The sequence below is a fragment of the Mauremys mutica genome, chromosome 2, assembly GCF_020497125.1.
Source record: "Mauremys mutica isolate MM-2020 ecotype Southern chromosome 2, ASM2049712v1, whole genome shotgun sequence".
In the NCBI taxonomy this organism is placed as follows: Eukaryota; Metazoa; Chordata; order Testudines; family Geoemydidae; genus Mauremys; species Mauremys mutica.
The window spans coordinates 98,592,388-98,612,363 of NC_059073.1; the positions used below are offsets into that span (position 1 = coordinate 98,592,388).

The 19,976-nt window shown below is 42.4% G+C and overlaps 1 protein-coding gene across 1 annotated transcript in view; it reads left to right on the forward strand.

Annotated features, from left to right (window-relative positions):
* Positions 1–13,944, forward strand: part of CCDC102B (coiled-coil domain containing 102B) — a 357,030-nt gene extending 343,086 nt beyond the window's left edge. The window contains exon 9 of the mRNA XM_045007770.1: positions 13,718–13,944. Coding sequence (XP_044863705.1) covers positions 13,718–13,835 — 118 coding nt within the window. The 3' untranslated portion in view covers positions 13,836–13,944. The remainder of the gene's footprint in view (positions 1–13,717) is intronic.
* Positions 13,945–19,976: the final 6,032 nt, after the last annotated feature.

Below are 19,976 nucleotides of genomic sequence, written 5' to 3' on the forward strand. Positions count from 1 at the left end.
CCAAAAGCACATGTGCTATGTAATGTTAACAGCAAAGTTTACCATGAAAGAGTCTACCCATTGTTCTCTAAAATGTGTCTTTTTAATTACCACTCTCCCTTTTTTTTCCTCCACTAGCTGCAAATGTTTCAACGCTCACACTATCTTCTCCGTCCCAGAGGCTAGCGAAGATTAGAAGGCGAAAAAAACGCACTTGCGATGAAATGTTCTCTGAGCTCATGCAGCCCTCCCACACTGAAAGAGCCCAGCAGAATGGGTGGAGGCAGACAATATGAAAGCACAATATGAATGTGAGGACAGGTGGTGGGCTGAAGATAATAAGTGGTGGGCTGAAGATGATAGGTGGCATCAGTTTGGTGACAGAAGGCAAGAGGCAATGCTGAGGCTACTGGAGGAACAAACTGATATGCTCCGGTGTATGGTTGAGGTTCAGGAAAGGCACCATGAGCACAGACCCCTGCTACAGCCCCTGCGTAACTAGCTACCCTCCTCCCCAAGTTCCATAGCTTCCTCACCTAGAAACCCAAGAATGTAGTGGGGGGGCCTCCAGCACCCAACCACTCCACCCCAGAGAACTGCCCATGCAACAGAAAGTTGGGTTTCATCAAGGAGAAACAAACAGAACTTTCACACCATAGCCTGGCCAGTCATGAAACTGGTTCTCAAAGCTTCTCTGATGCACACCACACCCTCCTGTACTCCGCTAACCGTCCTGGTGTCTCGCTGAGCGTAATCAGCGGTCAGGCGATTTGCCTCAACCTCCCACCCCACCATAAATGTCTCCCCCTTACTCTCACAGATATTGTGGTGCCCACAGCAAGCAGTAATAAAAATGGGAATATTGGTTTTGCTTAGGTCTATCCAATACAGTAAACTGTGCCAGCGAGCTTTTAAACGTCCAAATGCACATTCTACCACCATTCTGCACTTGCTCAGCCTATAGTTGAACAGCTCCTGTCTACTGTCCAGGCTGCCTGTGTATTGCTTCACAAGCCATGGCATTAAGGGGTAGGCTGGGTCCTCAAGGATAGCTATAAGCATTTCAACATCCCCAATGGTAATTTTCTGGTCTGGTAAGAAAGTCCGTTGTGCAGCTTTTGAAACAGACTAGAGTTCCTGAAGATACGAGCATCATGTACCTTTCCTGACCATCCCACGTTGATGTTGGTGAAACGTCCCTTGTGATCCACCAGTGCTTGCAGCAGCATTGAAAAGTACCCCTTTCAGTTTATGTACTGGCTGCCTTGGTGGTTCAGTCCCATTGTCACCATGATGTCCACATTGCTGGAGCCCGTACTTTGAGAGAAGTCTGTGTCCATGTCCTCATCACTCTTGTCACCGTGCTGCCGTTGCTTCCTCGCCTGGTTTTGCTTTTGCAGGTTCTGGTTCTGCATATATTGCAGGATAATGCATGTGGTGTTTACAGTGCTCATAATTGCTGCGGTGATCTGAGCGGGCTCCATGCTTGCTGTGCTATGGCATCTGCACTGAAAAAAAGGCGTGAAACGATTGTCTGCCATTGCTCTGACGGAGGGAGGTGCGACTGATGACATGGCTTACAGGGAATTAAAATTAAAAAAGGTGGTGGATTTGCATCCAGAAGAAATACACACAACTATCACATAGAATAGCCCCTTCAAGGATTGAACTTAAAACCTTGGGTTTAGTAGGCCAATGCTCAAACCACTGAGCTATCCTTCCCCCCACTATTCACAGTGGGAGGGAGAAGGGAGCAAATGAATACAAAACAAATCTGATCTCTTTCTTGTTTTGATCCACTCCATATCTCTTATACATCTTAGGCTGGCAGCAGATGGTGAAGTACAACTGCTAGCCATTGTCGTCTCCTGGCTGCTCACCAGAAGACGGTGCAGTACGACTGCAGGCAGGACTGAATCTCCATGAGACGAAACTTAAAAAGAGAATGACCTGGAGTCACTCCCATTTATATCCAGGTGCCCCTGACAGACCTCACCAAGGTCAGCTAAAAGAGCACCCAGGAGACGATGACGACGGCTATCAATCGTAATGCACCGTCTGCTGCCAAAAGGTAATGAGCTGCTGCTGTGTAGCAATGCCGTACCACATCTGCCAGCACTCAGGAGACATACAGTGATGGTGAGTTGAGCGGGCTCCATGCCTGACGTGGTATGGCATCTTCTCAGGTAACCCAGGAAAAAAGGCTCAAAACAATTGTCTGCCATTGCTTTCACTGGGGTGGGGGGTGATGAGATGTACCCAGAACCACCTGCAACAATGTTTTTGATACATCAGGCATTGGGATCTCAACCCAGAATTCCAATGGGCAGTGGAGACTGCGGGAACTGTGGGATAGCTACCACAGTGCGACGCTCCGGAAGTCGGTGCTAGCCTCGGTACTGTGGACGCATACCGCTGTTTTAATGGTCTTAAGTGGGGGGACACACAATCAACTGTATAAAATCGATTTCTAAAAAATCGACTTCTATAAATTCAACCTAATTTCATAGTGTAGAATACCCATAGATATCAGCAGAAGCAGAAAGACATTTTGTTATTCATCACTGAATGGACACAAGCAGCCAGAGCTCTTGTAATCTGAAAAAGTTGAATCCTTCAACCCAACAGGACTGCAGTATCTGAGAACTGACTATAGGTGAGGAACCTACTTAAATAAAGATTGTAAGTTTTAGTTGTTTTGTTTTTGTTTTCCTTCTGATCATATTGGTCCTCTATTCTTACTTAGCATTTGAAAATCTGCTTTGTTAATAAACTCGTTCTTGTTTTATTACAAAACCGTTTCAATAATGTGCATTAGATTGAAGGGTAAAATCCTCAGCCAAACAATGAAGGTGGTTTGTGTTCTGTCTCTTTGGAAGCAGCAAATTTGATAATTTCAGTGAGGGTCCGATGAGAGGGACTGGATACTGCAGGGGATACAGTTTTTGGGAGACTTGGGACTGAAAAGGCTGTTGGTGTCAGGACTCTGAGCCAAAGTTGCACAGCACAGAAGCATTCAGGGTTAGAGAGCAGGTATTGACACAACCCCTTACTGGTCCGAGTGAACCCCCAAAGCATTGCACATCCCAAACTGAAATCCTTTGTTTCCATTTTCCCAACAGGAATGAGAGAAATTTTAGCAGAACCAACATTTTCCTAAAGAACATTTAGATTTTCCAGAAACCATATTTTCTACCCCTCTTTCCCCAAATAAATAAAAATTGACCAAAGCAGGTCTACATTTCACACCCTTTCACACTTCTATATATTTAGGATTGAGTTTTTTTAGGGTGATAAGATGCATTGGTTATGGTTTCCCTATGGTTATGGCCAGACTTTCACTGTGTATCTTGGAAGCTCAGCAGAGCCATTTTGGATACATCTACACAGCAAGTAAACACCTGTGGCTGGCCTGGGTCCACTGGCTTGGGTTCACAGGGCTCAGGTCATAGGGCAGTAAAATTGCTGGGTAGACATTCGGGATCAGGTTGGAGCTCAAGCTCTTGGACCCCATGAGGGGGATGGTTCCCAGAACCGAGCCTTCAGCTCCAGATGAAACATCTACACAGCAAATTTTAGCCCTGTGAGCTTGAGTCAGTTGACCTGGACTGGCCACGGCCACGCTGTGGCTCTGTTATTCCAGTGTAGACATACCCTAATACTCATCTCCTCAGAGCACATGACAACAGAAGAATGTGAATCTGCTCCAGTATGGGACAGAGGGCTGCTTATGTTTCTTGTTCTTGACAGCTATGATTGTTGGGAGGCAGTGATCCTGCTCAGTGGCTCCCCGAGGATACTAGATGGAAGGACAAGACACTAGAGTTTATGACCAGCTACTCTGCAGAAATCTGCTTTCTCCCAATCCTCCAATATAATAGGTGGGCACTCACTTCTACAGAGCCAAATTTCTCTTGATCTTTCTCCTTTATCCCTGCTGCATTAATCTCTCACTATACTGCCTCCAGTCCACATTTCTGAAGTATGTCTGCATATGTTTCTTCAAGGCTCTTACCCTTGGGAAGTCTTCCTGTATAACTAACTAACTAACAACAACAACAACCCTGTAATGTCTCCCTAGGTGACATTATAGCAAATTGCATGAGGATTTGAATATATAAACAATTATAATTATATAGGTTCAAGTGCAGCAGTCTGCTATGTTAAAATAATCCCATCTAGCCACCTCATTACATTTAGATTTGTAAACAAGAGCCTACCCCATTTTAACACTTTAGAACAATTGCACTGTGATGAGATTAATTCTAAATAATAACATTGATTTTCAAAATATTGAATGGAAAAATTCAGACGCAAACTATATTATTCAAGCCCTAAATTAGTGATGCTAAATAACAAAAGTGAGGAAATGCACAGTTAAGCAACAAATGTACCATATGTTATACTATACCTGGGCACAATAGGACACCACCTAAATGACTTTCTTAATGTCCCCAGTGCGCTAGATATTGGCGGACATATGGTATGCTGCCTGCTAAATTGTGCATTTCCATGATTTTGTTGGTTGACTTTGATAGTGCTTTCTGTTTCTCTGTTGCCAGGCAGGCTTTCAAAATGTTTTGCTTTACTATTCAGAACTTAGTGGCCTTACATTTTATTTTGCCATTTCATTTTTACCTGGGTGTTTTCCCCCTGCCATCTGTTGCATATTCCAGTTATTGTCAGGCCTTCCAAACAGTTTTGGTTTGTGCCACTTGGCAAGTGATCGGAGTGGAACATTCCCATGTATACAACAGAATTTTTAAGTGACTCTCAATCCTGGTAGTAGCCAAACAACCTAGTGCTCCTAGTTGTTTAGAGAGAGACTATTCACATTAGGTCAGCAGGAGAGTATTGCTGTTTTGCAAAGGCTCCCTCCATATTCTCAAACCATTTGAGGATACTAGTAACAAGGGGAATAAATCCTCTTGGGGCAACTTTAGTCCCAGTAATTTGGACTAGTGACAAGCTACCTTTGGTCATTCTTGATCATCCTGTAGAGTTTGGCTATTTTTTCCTTACCAATTGTTTGAGCAAAATCCTATACTAGTTTTCCCCACCCACCGTCTAGTCCCTGCTATTCTGATCTTGGGGATATTGTATATGCTCTTGGGAATATTTTACCTGGTGTCAATCATTGACCTCCTAGCAAAACCCAAGTTCCATCAGCAGTCCAATAGTATTCCTTCACTCTCTTGAATCCAGACATCACCCAGGTTAAAGCACATCCTTTGAAAATAAGGTTGTTCGTTTCAAGCACAAAGGGCTAGCCACATTAACGTTTCTGTATTCTAATTTTAAAATATATATATATATATTTAACTCTTTTACTATTCTGCACTGAGGTTAAAAGGTTAGATCCTTTATTATTATTAAACTACCGGCATGAGCCTCTACACACTGGACCAGATTCTTAACCTCACCCCAATGGAGCTCAGGCAAAGTGATATAAAGGTCATCAGTGAGTCACAGTAACCTTCTACCAGTGGCAGAATAGGCATAGCAGAGCTGAGCCATACCCTATCCACACCCCCTCCACCCGTGTTAGTGGGAGGACTGTGGGCGCAGGAGCCAGATCTGCCACCTCCCCTCAGCTTCCCTGAGCAGGGGGTATAGTCTTCACTAACTATATCTGGATAAATTTAAATCCACTTTGAGGGCCAGAAGATTTGGCCAATTTTCTTTCACTACCCTGTAAAGACATCTTTTTCTGCAGACTTTCTCTGTTGTTTCATTTGCATCTACCACTTTAAAACCGAGCTGTTTTTCATAGACTTATCCAGATCTGGATTGAACAATGTGTAGCACAGGGACCATTTAGAACCCTGTGGAGACAGCCAGGGCGTAGTGTGCTGTTTTACACATGAGAGATGGTTATGTCCATTTTCCTTGTGTGCAGTCAGGAAATTTGTTTGGAGGCTTAACATAGAGAAGAAGAATCACATCAATTTAAAAGATCTGTTACTGAAAAATAGAACTGTATTGCCTGACAATGGGACTTCTACTCCTAGTTCAGATAGGCATTTTGGAATCCGACCTTTTAGGTGTCATTGACTTTTGTTAGTCGTAGCATTTTATATAAATGTCTGCAGTAAACAAAGTAACATTTTCTGTCATTTTGCTCTGTTTGTACAATACCTAGCACAACGGGGTCCTGGTTTATGTCTGGGGCCCCTAGCTACCGGGGTAATGCAAATAAATGTATATTTTTAGCCTTTGTTTGACAGGGCATAGGGAGATTTAAAGTGTGATTCCATTTTGAAAAGTGACATCGGTTTCTGCGTTTTTGACTGTTTCTGCAGCCAATTTTCCCAACGTATGAGTAAAAATCTGATGTTTTTCTAACTGCCAGCCTTCTAAGTTCAAGCGAGGCTCTGTGACTCAAGATGCTGTGGGCTGTTTTCTTCTTGCACATTATCACTAGTAACAATAATTCTGCAGGACCAATGATGCCATCAGTTACACTTGGGCATCCCCATTGTTTTCAGATTATCCCTAAGGGCCCTGATCCTGAAAGCTTCAGTGTGTGAGCAGAATCTCCTTTACATCAGTGGGGATCCATGCAAGTGCAGAGCTCTGCCCATGTGAATCAGATTGCAGGATCTGGGCTTAATTTACAAAAATATAACCCACATGAAGGCTTTATATTGTGTTTTTATAAGATTGAGTTAATTGTTACTAGATTCTTGTGTTTTCAAGTGCTGAAAAATCATAAGCATCTTTTCTATCTGCTTTACTTTGATATACTCTCAGAGTAAGTCTTCTACCCAAAAGACCCCACCCCACCAAAACCAGACCGAAACAATCTACCAAAAAAAGTATTTTTTAAATTAAAAAATCAGAAACAAAACCCTTCCTCAAGCAGAGATTTAATGCTGAATAAGAAGAGCCAGAGACTCAATGAAGTCCACTAGGGATTTTGCAATTGTTTTCACTTTTACATGGAAGGCTTTCGGATAATAAGGGTTTTATCCTGTGGGCCATACATCACCCAAGATAAAATAAGGTAAGATAAGCCAGGCTGGAGTGCAACACAAGAAGTTCTTGCTGAATGAACCAAAACGCTCAACACAAATAGATTGATTGATTTTTTCTTAGGGATCTCTTGTCTGCACAGGGCTGCCCAGAGGGGGGAGGCAAGTGGGGCAATTTGCACCAGGCCCGGACCCCGCAGGGGCCCCCACAAGAATATAATATTCTATAGTTTTGCAACTTTTTTTTTATTGAAGGGGGCCCTGAAATTGCTTTGCCCCAGGCCTCCTGAATCCTCTGGGTGGCCCTGTGTCTGCAGCAGTTGTTTTGGTTTGTTTTTTGTTTGTTTTAAACACAATATTAATGCACAGTATCTGATTTCCAGAGCCTGTAAACTGCGCCTGCAAAAAATTAACTTTTCAGTAGCCTGCAAAACACAATGAGGGCTAGAACCGCAAGTGTAACTCCTAATTGTAAAGTCCAGAATTTCTCTAGGGAGGGGCAGGGAGATGGGAAGAGGTTCACTCTTCAAGCCCCAATAATAATTACACTGTCTGTTAGAAAATAAACCGTGTCCTATTCCACTCTTTGGGAGGCTAGCACTGTCACACTAGTCTGCAATATTCAGCCCAGGGGGATTGTGCCTGGACCCTACATAGACTATGGTGATGATCTTTCCCACCACTGCATTCACAGCTATGTTGGGCTGCCCACAAACAAGCAAATATAGCGTATTTATTACTTTTGTTTCTAAAGCTGGGAAAGTTTAGAGCCTATTTATTCTCCAGTCACCACATTCTTTTTCATTGGTGGAATCAAAGCTGATAATACCTGCATCTGCATCTGAAGAAGTGGGTGTTTTACCAAAAGCTTATGCCCAAATACATTTGTTAGTCTTTAAGGTGCCACCAGACGCCTCATTGTTTTTGGGAATACAGACTAACACAGCTACCCCCTAATGCTTTGCTGAGGTATGTTTTTATTACTCATTTAAGATTCTGAATTTAGTTTACGAGCAGTAATAGTCATTTGAATCTGAATTTGTGCTGCGATATTGGGCAACTACTTCTAGAATAACTGTCTTGGCCTCATCAGAGAATCTCTTCATTAGCAATAGACCATTTTCATAGCCCGCTCACTCTGATTCCTTAAATGTTCTCTCTTAAATAGGACATTACAGCAGTAATATATAATACTGGCATAGAAGCAATAAAAGCACAGAACTACTTCAGACCTGCTATGAGTATATATTGCAAATACCGAAAATAAAACTGAGCTAAAAACATTTGATATCTGTGCAATGCACTTCATTTATACCTTGATAAGGATTAACTTAAATAGAACAGCAGTCCCTGTAGCTCTCATAGAGTAGGAGCTGTTTTTAATTTGTGATACTGCAGATGGTTGCAAATCAGTGGGGTGGTGGGTGCAGGGGTTTCCTCTATATTAATAGGTTAGGAGACATTTTGCATAGTGTTGTTTATTATGGATTGGTGCTAGCTTTGAAAAAGGATCAGTATTCAAGTTTATTAGTGAAGGCTGGCAAACATATTTTCTTTTATGGACACTTTCAAATACTTGTTCTAAATATTCTAAAAGTTATTAGGCAAGATATTGATTTTACTGTTGGTTCACAACATATGTAATTGTATTCATGCAATTAAATAATTGAATAAAATTAACATCTATCTCTACTGATGCATTAAAGATATCTGAAGGGCAGGAAACCATCAGCTAATTTTTTTTACAAGTATCAGAGCAGCCCATTAATTTGGAACTATAAATAAAAAATATAGGCTAGTATTAATGGAATTGACTGTGTGTTTCTATTAGCAAGACATATTTCTTTTTTAAAAGTAAATTATTTGCTATTGAAAATGTAACATCCATATTCCTGAGGGAACAGAATGTCATTTGTATCATTCAAGCTCATATCCCTGATTTCCAATTTACTTTTTTCAGTTTTAAATTCTGGTGGTAGTCTCCCTTTCTGGGGGGAAAAAGAGAATAAGGAAAAGTATAAAGTGGCATTGTGCAGTGTTGCCTTGCAAACCATCAAGCTAACATAAGTGCTGATGTATTCATATGAATATATGGAATAGCATCTCTAATTTGGTTAAGTGGCAAAAGCAAACTACAGTAATAACAGGGTATTGCTAAGTAATTTCACTGTCTCTCTCTACTAGAGGAGTCATTTATTTTAATTCATATCAACCTCATTTTTATAGGAGGTTTCATTGTAATGGACAATAGTTATTAAACATAAGAACAGCCATTCTGGGTCAGACCAAAGGTCCATCTAGCCCAGTATCCTGTCTACTGACAGTGGCCAATGCCAGGTGCCCCAGAGGGAATGAACCTAACAGGCAATGATAAAGTGATCTCTCTCCTTCCATCCATCTTCATCCTCTGACAAACAGAGGCTAGGGACACCATTCCTTACCCATCGTGGCTAATAGTCATTAATGGACTTAACCTCCATGAATTTATCCAGTTCTCTTTTAAATGCTGTTATAGTCGTAGCCTTCACAACCTCCTCAGGCAAGGAGTTCCACAAGTTGACTGTGTGCTGTGTGAAGAAGAACTTCCTTTTATTTGTTTTAAATCTGCTGCCCATTAATTTCATTTGGTGGCCCCTATTCCTTATTGACTTTCTCCACATCACTCATGATTTTATATATCTCTATCATATCCCCCCATAGTCTCCTCTTTTCCAAGCTGAAAAGTCCTAGCCTCTTTAATCGCTCCTCATATGGGACCTGTTCCAAACCCCTAATCATTTTAGTTGTCCTTTTCTGAACCTTTTCTAGTGCCAGTATATCTTTTTTTAGATGAGGAGACCACATCTGTACGCAGTATTCAAGATGTGGGCATACCAGGGATTTATATAAGGTCAATAAGATACTCTCCATCTTATTCTCTATCCCCTTTTTAATGATTCCTAACATGCTGTTTGCTTTTTTGACCGCCACTGCACACTGTGTGGACGTCTTCAGGAAACTATCCATGATGACTCTTTTTCCTGATTTATTGTAGCTAAATTTGCCCCCATCATATTGTATGTATAGCTGGGATTATTTTTTCCAATGTGCATTACTTTACATTTATCCACATTAAATTCCATTTACCATTTTGTTGCCCAATCACTTAGTTTTGTGAGATCTTTTTGAAGTTCTTCACCGTCTGCTTTGGTCTTAACTATCTTGAGCAGTTAAGTATCGTCTGCAAACTTTGTCATCTCACTGTTTACCCCTTTTCCAGATCATTTATGAATAAGTTGAATAAGATTGGTCCTAGGACTGACCCTTGGGGAACACCACTAGTTACCCCTCTCTATTCTGAGAATTTACCATTTATTCCTACCCTTTGTTCCCTGTCTTTTAACCAGTTCTCAATCCATGAAAGGACCTTCCCTTTTATCCCATGACAACTTAATTTACATAAGAGCCTTTGGTGAGGGACCTTGTCAAAGGCTTTCTGGAAATCTAAGTATGCTATGTTAACTGGATCCCCCTTGTCCACATGTTTGTTGACCTCTTCAAAGAACTGTAATAGATTAATAAGACATGATTTCCCTTTACAAAAACCATGTTGACTTTTGCCCAACAATTTATGTTCTTCTATGTATCTGACAATTTTATTCTTTGCTATTGTTTCAACTAATTTGCCCAGTACCAACATTAGACTTACTGGTCTGTAATTGCTGGGATCTCCTCTAGAGCCCATTTTAAATATTGGCGTTACATTAGCTATCTTCCAGTCATTGGGTACAGAAGCCGATTTAAAGGACAGGTTACAAACCATAGTTAATAGTTCCACAACTTCACATTTGAGTTCTTTCAGAACTCTTGGGTGAATGCCATGTGGTCCCCATGACTTGTTACTGTTAAGCTTATCAATTAATTCCAAAATCTCCTCTAGTGACACTTCAGTCTGTGACAATTCCTAAGATTTGTCACCTACAAAAGCCAGCTCAGGTTTGGGAATCTCCCTAACATCCTCAGCCATGAAGACTGAAGCAAAGACTCCATTTAGTTTCTCTGCAATGAGTTTATCGTCTTTAAGCTCTTTTTTTGTATCTCGATCATCCAGGGGCCCCACTGGTTGTTTAGCAGGCTTCCTGCTTCTGATATATTTAAAAAACATTTTTGTTATTACCTTTGAGTTTTTGGCTAGCCGATCTTCAAACTCCTCTTTGGCTTTCTTATTACATTTTTACACTTAATTTGGCAGTGTTTATGCTCCTTTCTATATACCTCACTAGGATTTGACTTCCACTTTTTAACAGATGCCTTTTTATCTCTCGCTGCTTCTTTTACATGATTGTTAAGCCATGGTGGATCTTTTTTAGTTCTTTTACTGTGTTTTTTAATTTGTGGTATACATTTAAGTTGGGGCTCTATTATGGTGTCTTTGAAAAGCGTCCATGCAGCTTGCATGGATTTCACTTTAGTCACTGTACCTTTTAATTTCTGTTTAACTAACCCCCTCATTTTTGCTTAGTTCCGCTTTTTGAAATTAAATGCCACAGTGTTGGGCTGTTGAGGTGTTCTTCCCACCACAGGGATGTTAAATGTTATTATATTATGGTCACTATTTCCAAGAGGTCCTGTTATAGTTACCTCTTGGACCAGCTCCTGCACTCCACTCAGGACTAAATCAAGAGTTGCCTCTCCCCTTGTGGGTTCCCATACTAGCTACTCCAAGAAGCAGTCATTTAAACTATCGAGTAATTTTGTCTCTGCATTTCATCCTGAGGTGACATGTTCCCAGTCAATATGGGGATAATTGAAATCCCCCACTATTATTGAGTTCTTAATTTTGATAGCCTCTCTAATTTCCCTTAGCATTTGATCATCACTATCACTGTCCTGGTCAGGTGGTCAGTAATAGATCCCCAATGTTATATTCTTATTAGAATATGAAATTACTATCCATAGAGATTCTATGGAACATGTGGATTCACTTAAGATTTTTACTTCATTTGATTCTACATTTTCTTTCACATATAGTGCCACTCCCCGCTCCCCCCCGCACGACCTGTTCTGTCCTTCCGATATATTTTGTACCCCAGAATGATTGTGTCCCATTGATTGTCCTGAGTCCACCAGGTTTCTGTGATGCCTATTATATCAATATCCTCCTTTATCATGAGGCATTCTAGTTCACCTATCTTATTATTTAGACTTCTAGCATTTATGTACAAGCACTTTAAAAACTTGTTACTGTTTATTTGTCTGCCCTTTTCTGATGTGTCCAATTCTTTTTTATGTGAATGTTTCTCATCTGATCTGGCCCTTACATTATCTTCTTCCATCCTCTCTCCTGACTAAAACTTAGAGAATCTCTATCAATAGACTCTCCTCTAAGAGAAGTCTCTGTCCGATTCTCCTGCTCCTCTGCAGCAGTCAGCTTTTTCACATCTAGTTTAAAAACTGCTCTGCAACCTTTTTAATGTTAAGTGCCAGCAGTCTGGTTCCACTTTGGTTTAGGTGGAACCCATCTCTCCCGTATAGGCTCCCCCTATCCCAAAAGTTTCCCCAGTTCCTAATGAATCTAAACCCCTCCTCTTTATACCATTGTCTCATTCACGCATTGAGACTCTGAAGCTCTGCATGCCTACCTGGCCCTGCGTGTGGAACTGGGAGAATTTCTGAGAATGCCACCTTAGAGGTCCTGGATTTCAGTCTCTTCCCTAGCAGCCTAAATTTGGCCTCCAGGACGTCTCTCCTACCCTTCCCTATGTCAATGGTACCTACATGTACCACGACCACTGGCTGCTCCCCAGCACTACTCATAAGTCTATCTAGATGCCTCGAGAGATCCGCAACCTTCGCACCAGACAGGCAAGTCACCATACGGTTCTCCCGGTCATCACAAACCCAGCTATCTATTTTTCTAATGATCGAATCTCTCATTACTAACACCTGCCTTTTCCTAGTGACTGGAGTTCCCTCCCCCGGAGAGGTAACCTCAGTGTGAGAGGATACCCCAACATCATCTGGAAGGAGGGTCCCAACTATGGGAAGGTTTCCCTCTGCTCCCGTTGACTGCTCTACTTCCGTGGGCCCTTCCTCCTCCTCAACAACGCAGGGGCTGTCTGACCAGAGGTGGGACAATTCTACAGTGTCCCAGAAAGCCTCATCAAAGAATGAGAGTTAACTGTACAAAATTTTAACCTGGCCTCACTGTTGTTGAGCAAAATGCTGTAGAATGTATCAAACATATTTTTTCAGGATAGTTGTTTCTGCACATTTCCTGGCTCCATCCTGCCCTTCAGACACTAAAAGCTGGTAAACCAGTGGCTTTCATTATCTTGATTATTTAGGTGCCTTCTTATACTTCCCCACACATACCCAAAAGAAGGCTCAGCAGTTGTTGCTCAAAATAGATGAAAAAAATCATACACATTCCTACCACAGTCCAAAAATGCCATTCAGTAAATAAAGGGTCATAGTTATCTCAAAGTACGTAAGCAAATGGACATACCCTGCTTCTTGTTGCAAAAGATGATTTCAGATAATTTAATCTAAAACAGTATCTCTTTTCCCTTAGGTGCATTAAGGAATCAATTGTTGGGGAAACAATCCAATATGTGCCCTAAAGTTAACTGAGCTGCAAAATTCCTGTCTGATCTAAACTTCTAGTGCTCTACACAGAGTGATAACAAAACTTTTGCTTGGAAGACATTTGATCTGCCGTAGTTTTAAATTTGCAACGGGAATTTTTTATTTGTTTTTGGGTCACACACTTTGTTTCCTTTCAGGTTAAAGAGACAGCAGAAAGTGAGCTCTGGATTTGGGATCAAGCAAAGTTCCATGTACGATGCTGGTGACTCCACGGAGGCAGTGAGCAAAGATGAGGGAAGCCAACATGCTTCATAAAACAGCCCTACAGTGACAAGCCTAACACCGATCATTAGGAACAGAGGAAAACTGATAAAGATTTAGAGGAAAGAGAGAGCTCTGAAACATGTGGCAGATCTGTACAAAGAAATACGATGCCTATTATTTCTAATACAGTATTCAGGACTTGTATTCATATTACATTAGACTCACAGGAAATGTGCTTGCTTCGATGTGTACCAAATCTGAACTTGAGTTTACAGTTGTGCATTTTTCATTCTCAGTTCTCTTGATTACTGTCTCTTAAAGCAAAAATCTGATTTTACTTACTGTGGCAATATCCTAGTTTATCATCAGACAAACTGAATTTAAGATACGCAAGGTGAAGAATACCTGGTTCAAATTTAGTATTGTCCAGAGGACAAGGCAATGAATTGGGGACCAGGAGACTTAAAAATGCTATTCCCTGCTTTGCTGCTGACCTTTTGTGTAAATTTGGGCAAGTCACTTTGTTCCTCTGTGCCTCAGTTTCCCCACCTATATAATGTTAGAAGGTGCATACATTCCTTCATACATGTATTTGAGATCTGCAGAAGAAAAGACTTATAAATATCAATATTCATTTAGATTTCAAATCACCCCTCCTCTCTTATTTTTCCCACCCCAACCTCTTCTCCCACATATATGTGCATACAAACATGTACTTATCAGCTTATTTTAAGGTCTTAACTGTGCTTTTGTTTAAATATCTCTGTTTTATTAATTCTATGTGTATAAGTATTTAAATCATGTTTAAGTACCAGTAGTCTTCTTATATGAAACAGCACTCTAAGCATTAGGACTTTCAAAATGACAAATTTTGAAAGCTTTGAAATACCATTCTTTTCAAATGTTAAAAAATGATGTGTAAGACCAGCATTTCTCAGCCACTGGGTCAGGGATATTCTTTAACAGGGTCAATAGCAACTGTCCTGGGGTCATTAATAGGGACATGAAAAAAACCCCCAAAACCTAAAAGTTTTCGTTCATGGGATTCCTATTTACCTAATATAGCAGTTCTGCAGTCCCCTAGTTACAGTTTGATGATGTGTCCTGAAACTCCAAGAGGAATTCTTAATTTCCTATTGAAACCAGCAAGTCTTGACACCTCTTCAAACTCCACTAGCACATTAGATGCCCTCCTCATTTTCCTTACAGGGGCCTACAATCCTTCTCCTTGCCCCCATGTCTTCATGGGCACCTGCCAGCCTGCTCCCCCTAACTGCTGCAGGGCCGCCCAGAGGATTCAAGAGGCCTGGGCCAGGGCTGAGTCTTCGGTGGCAATTCAGCTGCGGGTCCCTCTCGGAGGGAAAGACCTGCCGCCAAATTGCCACCGAAGAATGAAGCGGCGGCGGTAGAGCAGCCTAAGTGCCGCCGATCGCAGCTTTTTTTTTTTCTGCCGCTTGCGGCGGTGCTTGTACTTACCGGGTGGTGCTCCGAGGTTTCGGCAGCACGTCAGCCGCGGGTCCTTCACTTGCTCCGAGTCTTCGGCTGTACTGAAGGACCTGCCACCCAAGACCCGGATTGACTGAAGGGCCCGCCGCAGACGTGCCGCCAAAAACCTGGAGCAGCTCGTCGGGCCACTGTAGGGCCCGGGGCCCAGGGCAAATTGCCCCACTTGCCCCCTGCCGCCTCTGGGCGGCCTTGAACTGCTGTCTCTGGGGAGATGTGGGGAATAGTAAGATGGTCTGCTGTCCTTTCTCAGACATCCATGGCTGGTGCCCATGTTCTTCCATGGGGTGGAGGAATACATTGATTGAGACAGATAATTTTTAAACACAGTTCCGAATTTATGGGAATTAAGATTTTAAGAATGTTAAAAATTGTGATTTTGCGTTTTTGTCCAAACTGTCTTTCTTCCTGCCTTCTTCACTATTTTGTTTCCTAGACCTGTTCATATTTCGATTCAAAATATCCTTTTCACTCTTACAAGCCAAAGAGGGAAGGGAGGGAACCATAGCAGATAAATTCTGTGTTTTCTATTTATGTACATAGGCATATCACCATTAGATGACCATTGTGTTACAAATAATATTGATCAGATTTTAAAATATTTTCTCAGTTTAAATTAGCCATCAGATAACTCCATGTTTTTCTATCTTTTCCACATTTAATGGCCTGAATTCCATATTAGATTTCAGAAGAGAGAGAGCTTTCAAAACACTAAAACTGCAAATGCAATTTCCTTGACTTAGCTTTTCTTTAGTAACTTCTTCATGTGCAGCTACATATAATACACCCTGTTGCACGCACTCTCACGCTTGCTTGCTCTCTCTCATTGTCACAGCAGCAATAAACTTCTGTAATGGTCTCTTTGGCCTCCATCATCCCCTCGCTGGATCCAGCAGACTGGTATGCCGCCCTCGACTTGAAGGACTCATATTTTCATATTGCAATCACTCAGCCCCACAAAAAGTACTTCATGTTTGTGGTGAACAATACCCAGTACCAATTCACAGTCCTTCCATTCAGTCTGTCAGCAGCACTTGGAATCTTCACCAAGTGCATGGCAGTCGTGGCCACGTTCCTGTGCAAGCACCAGGTACAGGTGTTTCCATACCTCGATGACTGGCTGATCAGGGGCCACTCCAGGACCTAAGTGGAAGCTCAGGTCAGATTCATCAGAACCACCTTCAACAATGTGGGTCTCCTTCTAAATGACAGAAAATCGACTCTGTCCCCCCGTCCAGAGGATAGCATTTATAGGGACAGTACTGGACTTAACCCAAACCAGGGCATACCTGCCGGAAGCAAGGTTTCAGGCCCTGACAGATATCATTTGAGACCTCAGACAGTTTCCCACCACCACAGCAAGGAACTGCCTGAAGTTTTTGGGACACATGGCTGCCTGTATCTATGTGGTGAAGCATGTCAGACTCAGGCTTCAACTCTTCAGTTGTGGTTCACGTCAGTGTATCACCTAGCCCGGGACAGCTTGGACAGGATCTTGACCCTGCTTCGCCCGGCCCTCAACTCCCTCCTGTGGTGGCTCGACCCTCAGGAGGTGTGCTCAGGGGTCCCCTTCATCAGTCCTCAGCCGTATCTCTCACCAGTGATGGATGCATCAAACTTGGGCTGAGGAGCACATCTGGGAGAACATAGGACCCAAGGTCTCTGGTCTCAGGCAGACCTGACTCTCTACATGAACATCAGAGAGCTCAAAGCGGTGCGCCTAGCACACTTAATGTGCACGCATGTACACTTAAGAGGTCATTGTATATCAGTTATGACGGAAAATACAACAGCAATGTTCTATATCAACAAACAAGGAGGTGCACGCTCCTCTCCCCTGTGACAAGAAGCCCTCATTATGTGGGACTTCTGTGTGGAACATTCAATACATCTGCAAGTCTCGTACCTCCCCAGGGTACAGAATGAGCTGGTGGACCACCTCAGCAGGTCGTTTCACGCCCACGAGTGGTCCCTTCACCTGGATGTCACGTTCTCAATCTTCCAGAGGTCGGGTTTTTTCCAGATAGACCTATTTGCCATGCGACACAACAGAAAGTGCCAGCAGTTCTGCTCCTTCCAGAATCACAGCCCAGGCTCCAAAGCAGATGTGTTCCTCCTTACATGGGGAGGCTATCTCCTTTATGCTCATACTGCACGTTCACAAGGTACTCCTCAAGATCCGGAGGGAATGAGCTCAGGTCATATTGATAGCACCAGCCTGGCCCCATCAGCACTGGTACACCTCTCTCCTAGACATGTCCATGGAAGCCCCGGTCACCCTTCCACTCTTCCCAGACTTTCTGACACAAGATCATGGTTGTCTTCAACATCCGTGCCTCTACTCGCTTCACCTCACGGTGTGGAAGCTCCATGGTTGAACCCGTTGGAGCTTTCCTGCTCAGACCATGCTGGACAAGTCCTTCCTTGGCAGCAGGAAACCCTTTACGAGAGCCACCTACCTTGCCAAGTGGAAGAGATTTTCAGTCTGGCAGGTGCACACCATTCGTTCCCGAAACTAGCCTCAGTGCCGCTCATTCTAGACTACCTTCTCCATCTGAAGCAGCAGAGGCTTTCGTTGTCTTCAATAAGAGTGCACTTAGCCGCCATATCAGGTGTGGGGGGCTGCTTGGTGTTTGCTAACCCTATGGTCAGCCGATTTTTAAAAGGACTCGACAGGTTATACCCTCACGTCCATAAGCCTGTCCCCACCTGGGACCTCAACCTGGTCCTCTCTAGGCTCATGGGACCACCCTTTGAACCGTTGGTGACATGCTCCCTTCTCTACCTCTCTTACAAGATGGTGTTCCTGGTAGCGATAACCTCGGCCAGGAGGGTGTCTGAGCTCAGGGCCCTAAGGTCAGACCTTCCCTTCACTGTGTTCTGTAAGGACAAGGTTCAGCTTCAGGCCTCATCCTGCTTTCCTCCCAAAGGTTGTATCACAGTTTCACATTAACCAGGACATTTTTCTCCCGGTGTTCTACCGTAAGCCACATTCCAGCGGCAGGGAACAGAGACTCCATTCTCTGGATGTCCACAGGGCGCTGGCCTTTTACATTGAGAGAATGAAATCATTCATAAAATCAGTCCAGTTATTCGTGACAGTGGCCGACAGAATGAAAGATCTGCTGGAGTCGTCACAACACATTTCATCATGGATAGCGTTCTGTATTCATGAATGCTACAACCTGGCAGGGGTTCCTGTACCTCCAATCACTGGGCACTCTACCAGGGCACAGACTTCATCAACAGTGTTTCTGGCTCATGTTGCCACTCAGGAAATCTGCAGAGCAGTGACGTGGTCCTCCATCCATACTTTCACCACGCACTATGCGATTACCCCGCAGGCTAGAGACAATGCGGCTTTTGGACGAGCAGTGCTCCAATCAGTGGAAGACTCCGACCCCACCACCTAAACTTGGGCTTGTGAGTCACCTCATTGGAATCGACATGAACAAGCACTCGAAGAAGAAAAAACTGTTACTCACCTTCTCATAACTGTTGTTCTTTGAGATGTGTTGTTCATGTCCATTCCAATACCCACCCTCCTACCCCTCTTTCAGAGTAGCCGGCAAGAGGAACTGAAGGGGTGGCAGTTCGGCAAGGCTCTATATTGAGTGCCATGAAGATGTGACTCCAGCGGGTGCCCAGGCCAACCTGACAGAGGCTGTTAGGGGAACAATCTTCCAGCTACCTTGTGAGTGTGCGTGCACACACCTGATTGGAATGGACATGAACAACAAACACCTCGAAGAACACCTTACAAGAAGGTAACTGTTTTTTTCTTCAAATGTATTCAATGTTCAATTCAATGTGCTGTATCCATCAGGGACAGTTATATATGCAAATAGAAATTTTTATTTCAGCAACTACTTAAGCATGTGACTTTTAAATATTCTGTCTGTGAATAGTCAAGCCAGTTATTTTAAAACTAGCCAAAAGAGAGCACAAAAAATGCAAAATCATGACTAAAGTGATCTTAGCTTAAAATTTCCATAAATATCTGTTCAACATGGACCTAATCACCATAGAAACTGAATACCTCATTATCTTCAATTGTAAGCATTCTTACAACACCTTTGTGAGGCAGGGACGTACTATTATCCTCATTTTGCACATGGGAAACTAAAGCACAAAGAGATTATGACTTGCCCAAGGTCACACCGTAAATTTGTGACAGAGCTCAGGAACTCAGGACTCCAAAGTCCTAGTCTAACATTCCAGCCATTTGGTAAACTTTCTTAATCATAGAAGTAAGTTTAGTACTCAACTCTACTAAATGCAGATTTTTGAAGCCTTGATCTCATATGAAATTGCTATAGTGACTGATTTATAAATGTTTCTTTCTCTAGAATCTTACTATATGTTAACAAGTATAAAAAAATATGTTTTCCACATATGAATGGGTCATAAACACACTGTTCATACAGTAACTGGAAGCCATATGAGTAATCTTCAAAATAAAGTGTACTTTTCTAATGTAAATCTTAGACATCTGTTCTTTAGGAATCTGCTTTTTCTTTGGGATCAGATATAATTTTATGCATATATAAAGTGTCCAGAATTATACACAATAATGACATTGTTTAGTTATTGGAAGAGCATGTTTGAAACTTTATATTAAACGTGCTTATCTTTTTCAGAGGAATAATAGAGATAAATGCTCTTTTGTGAAAATTTGATATATTTTAT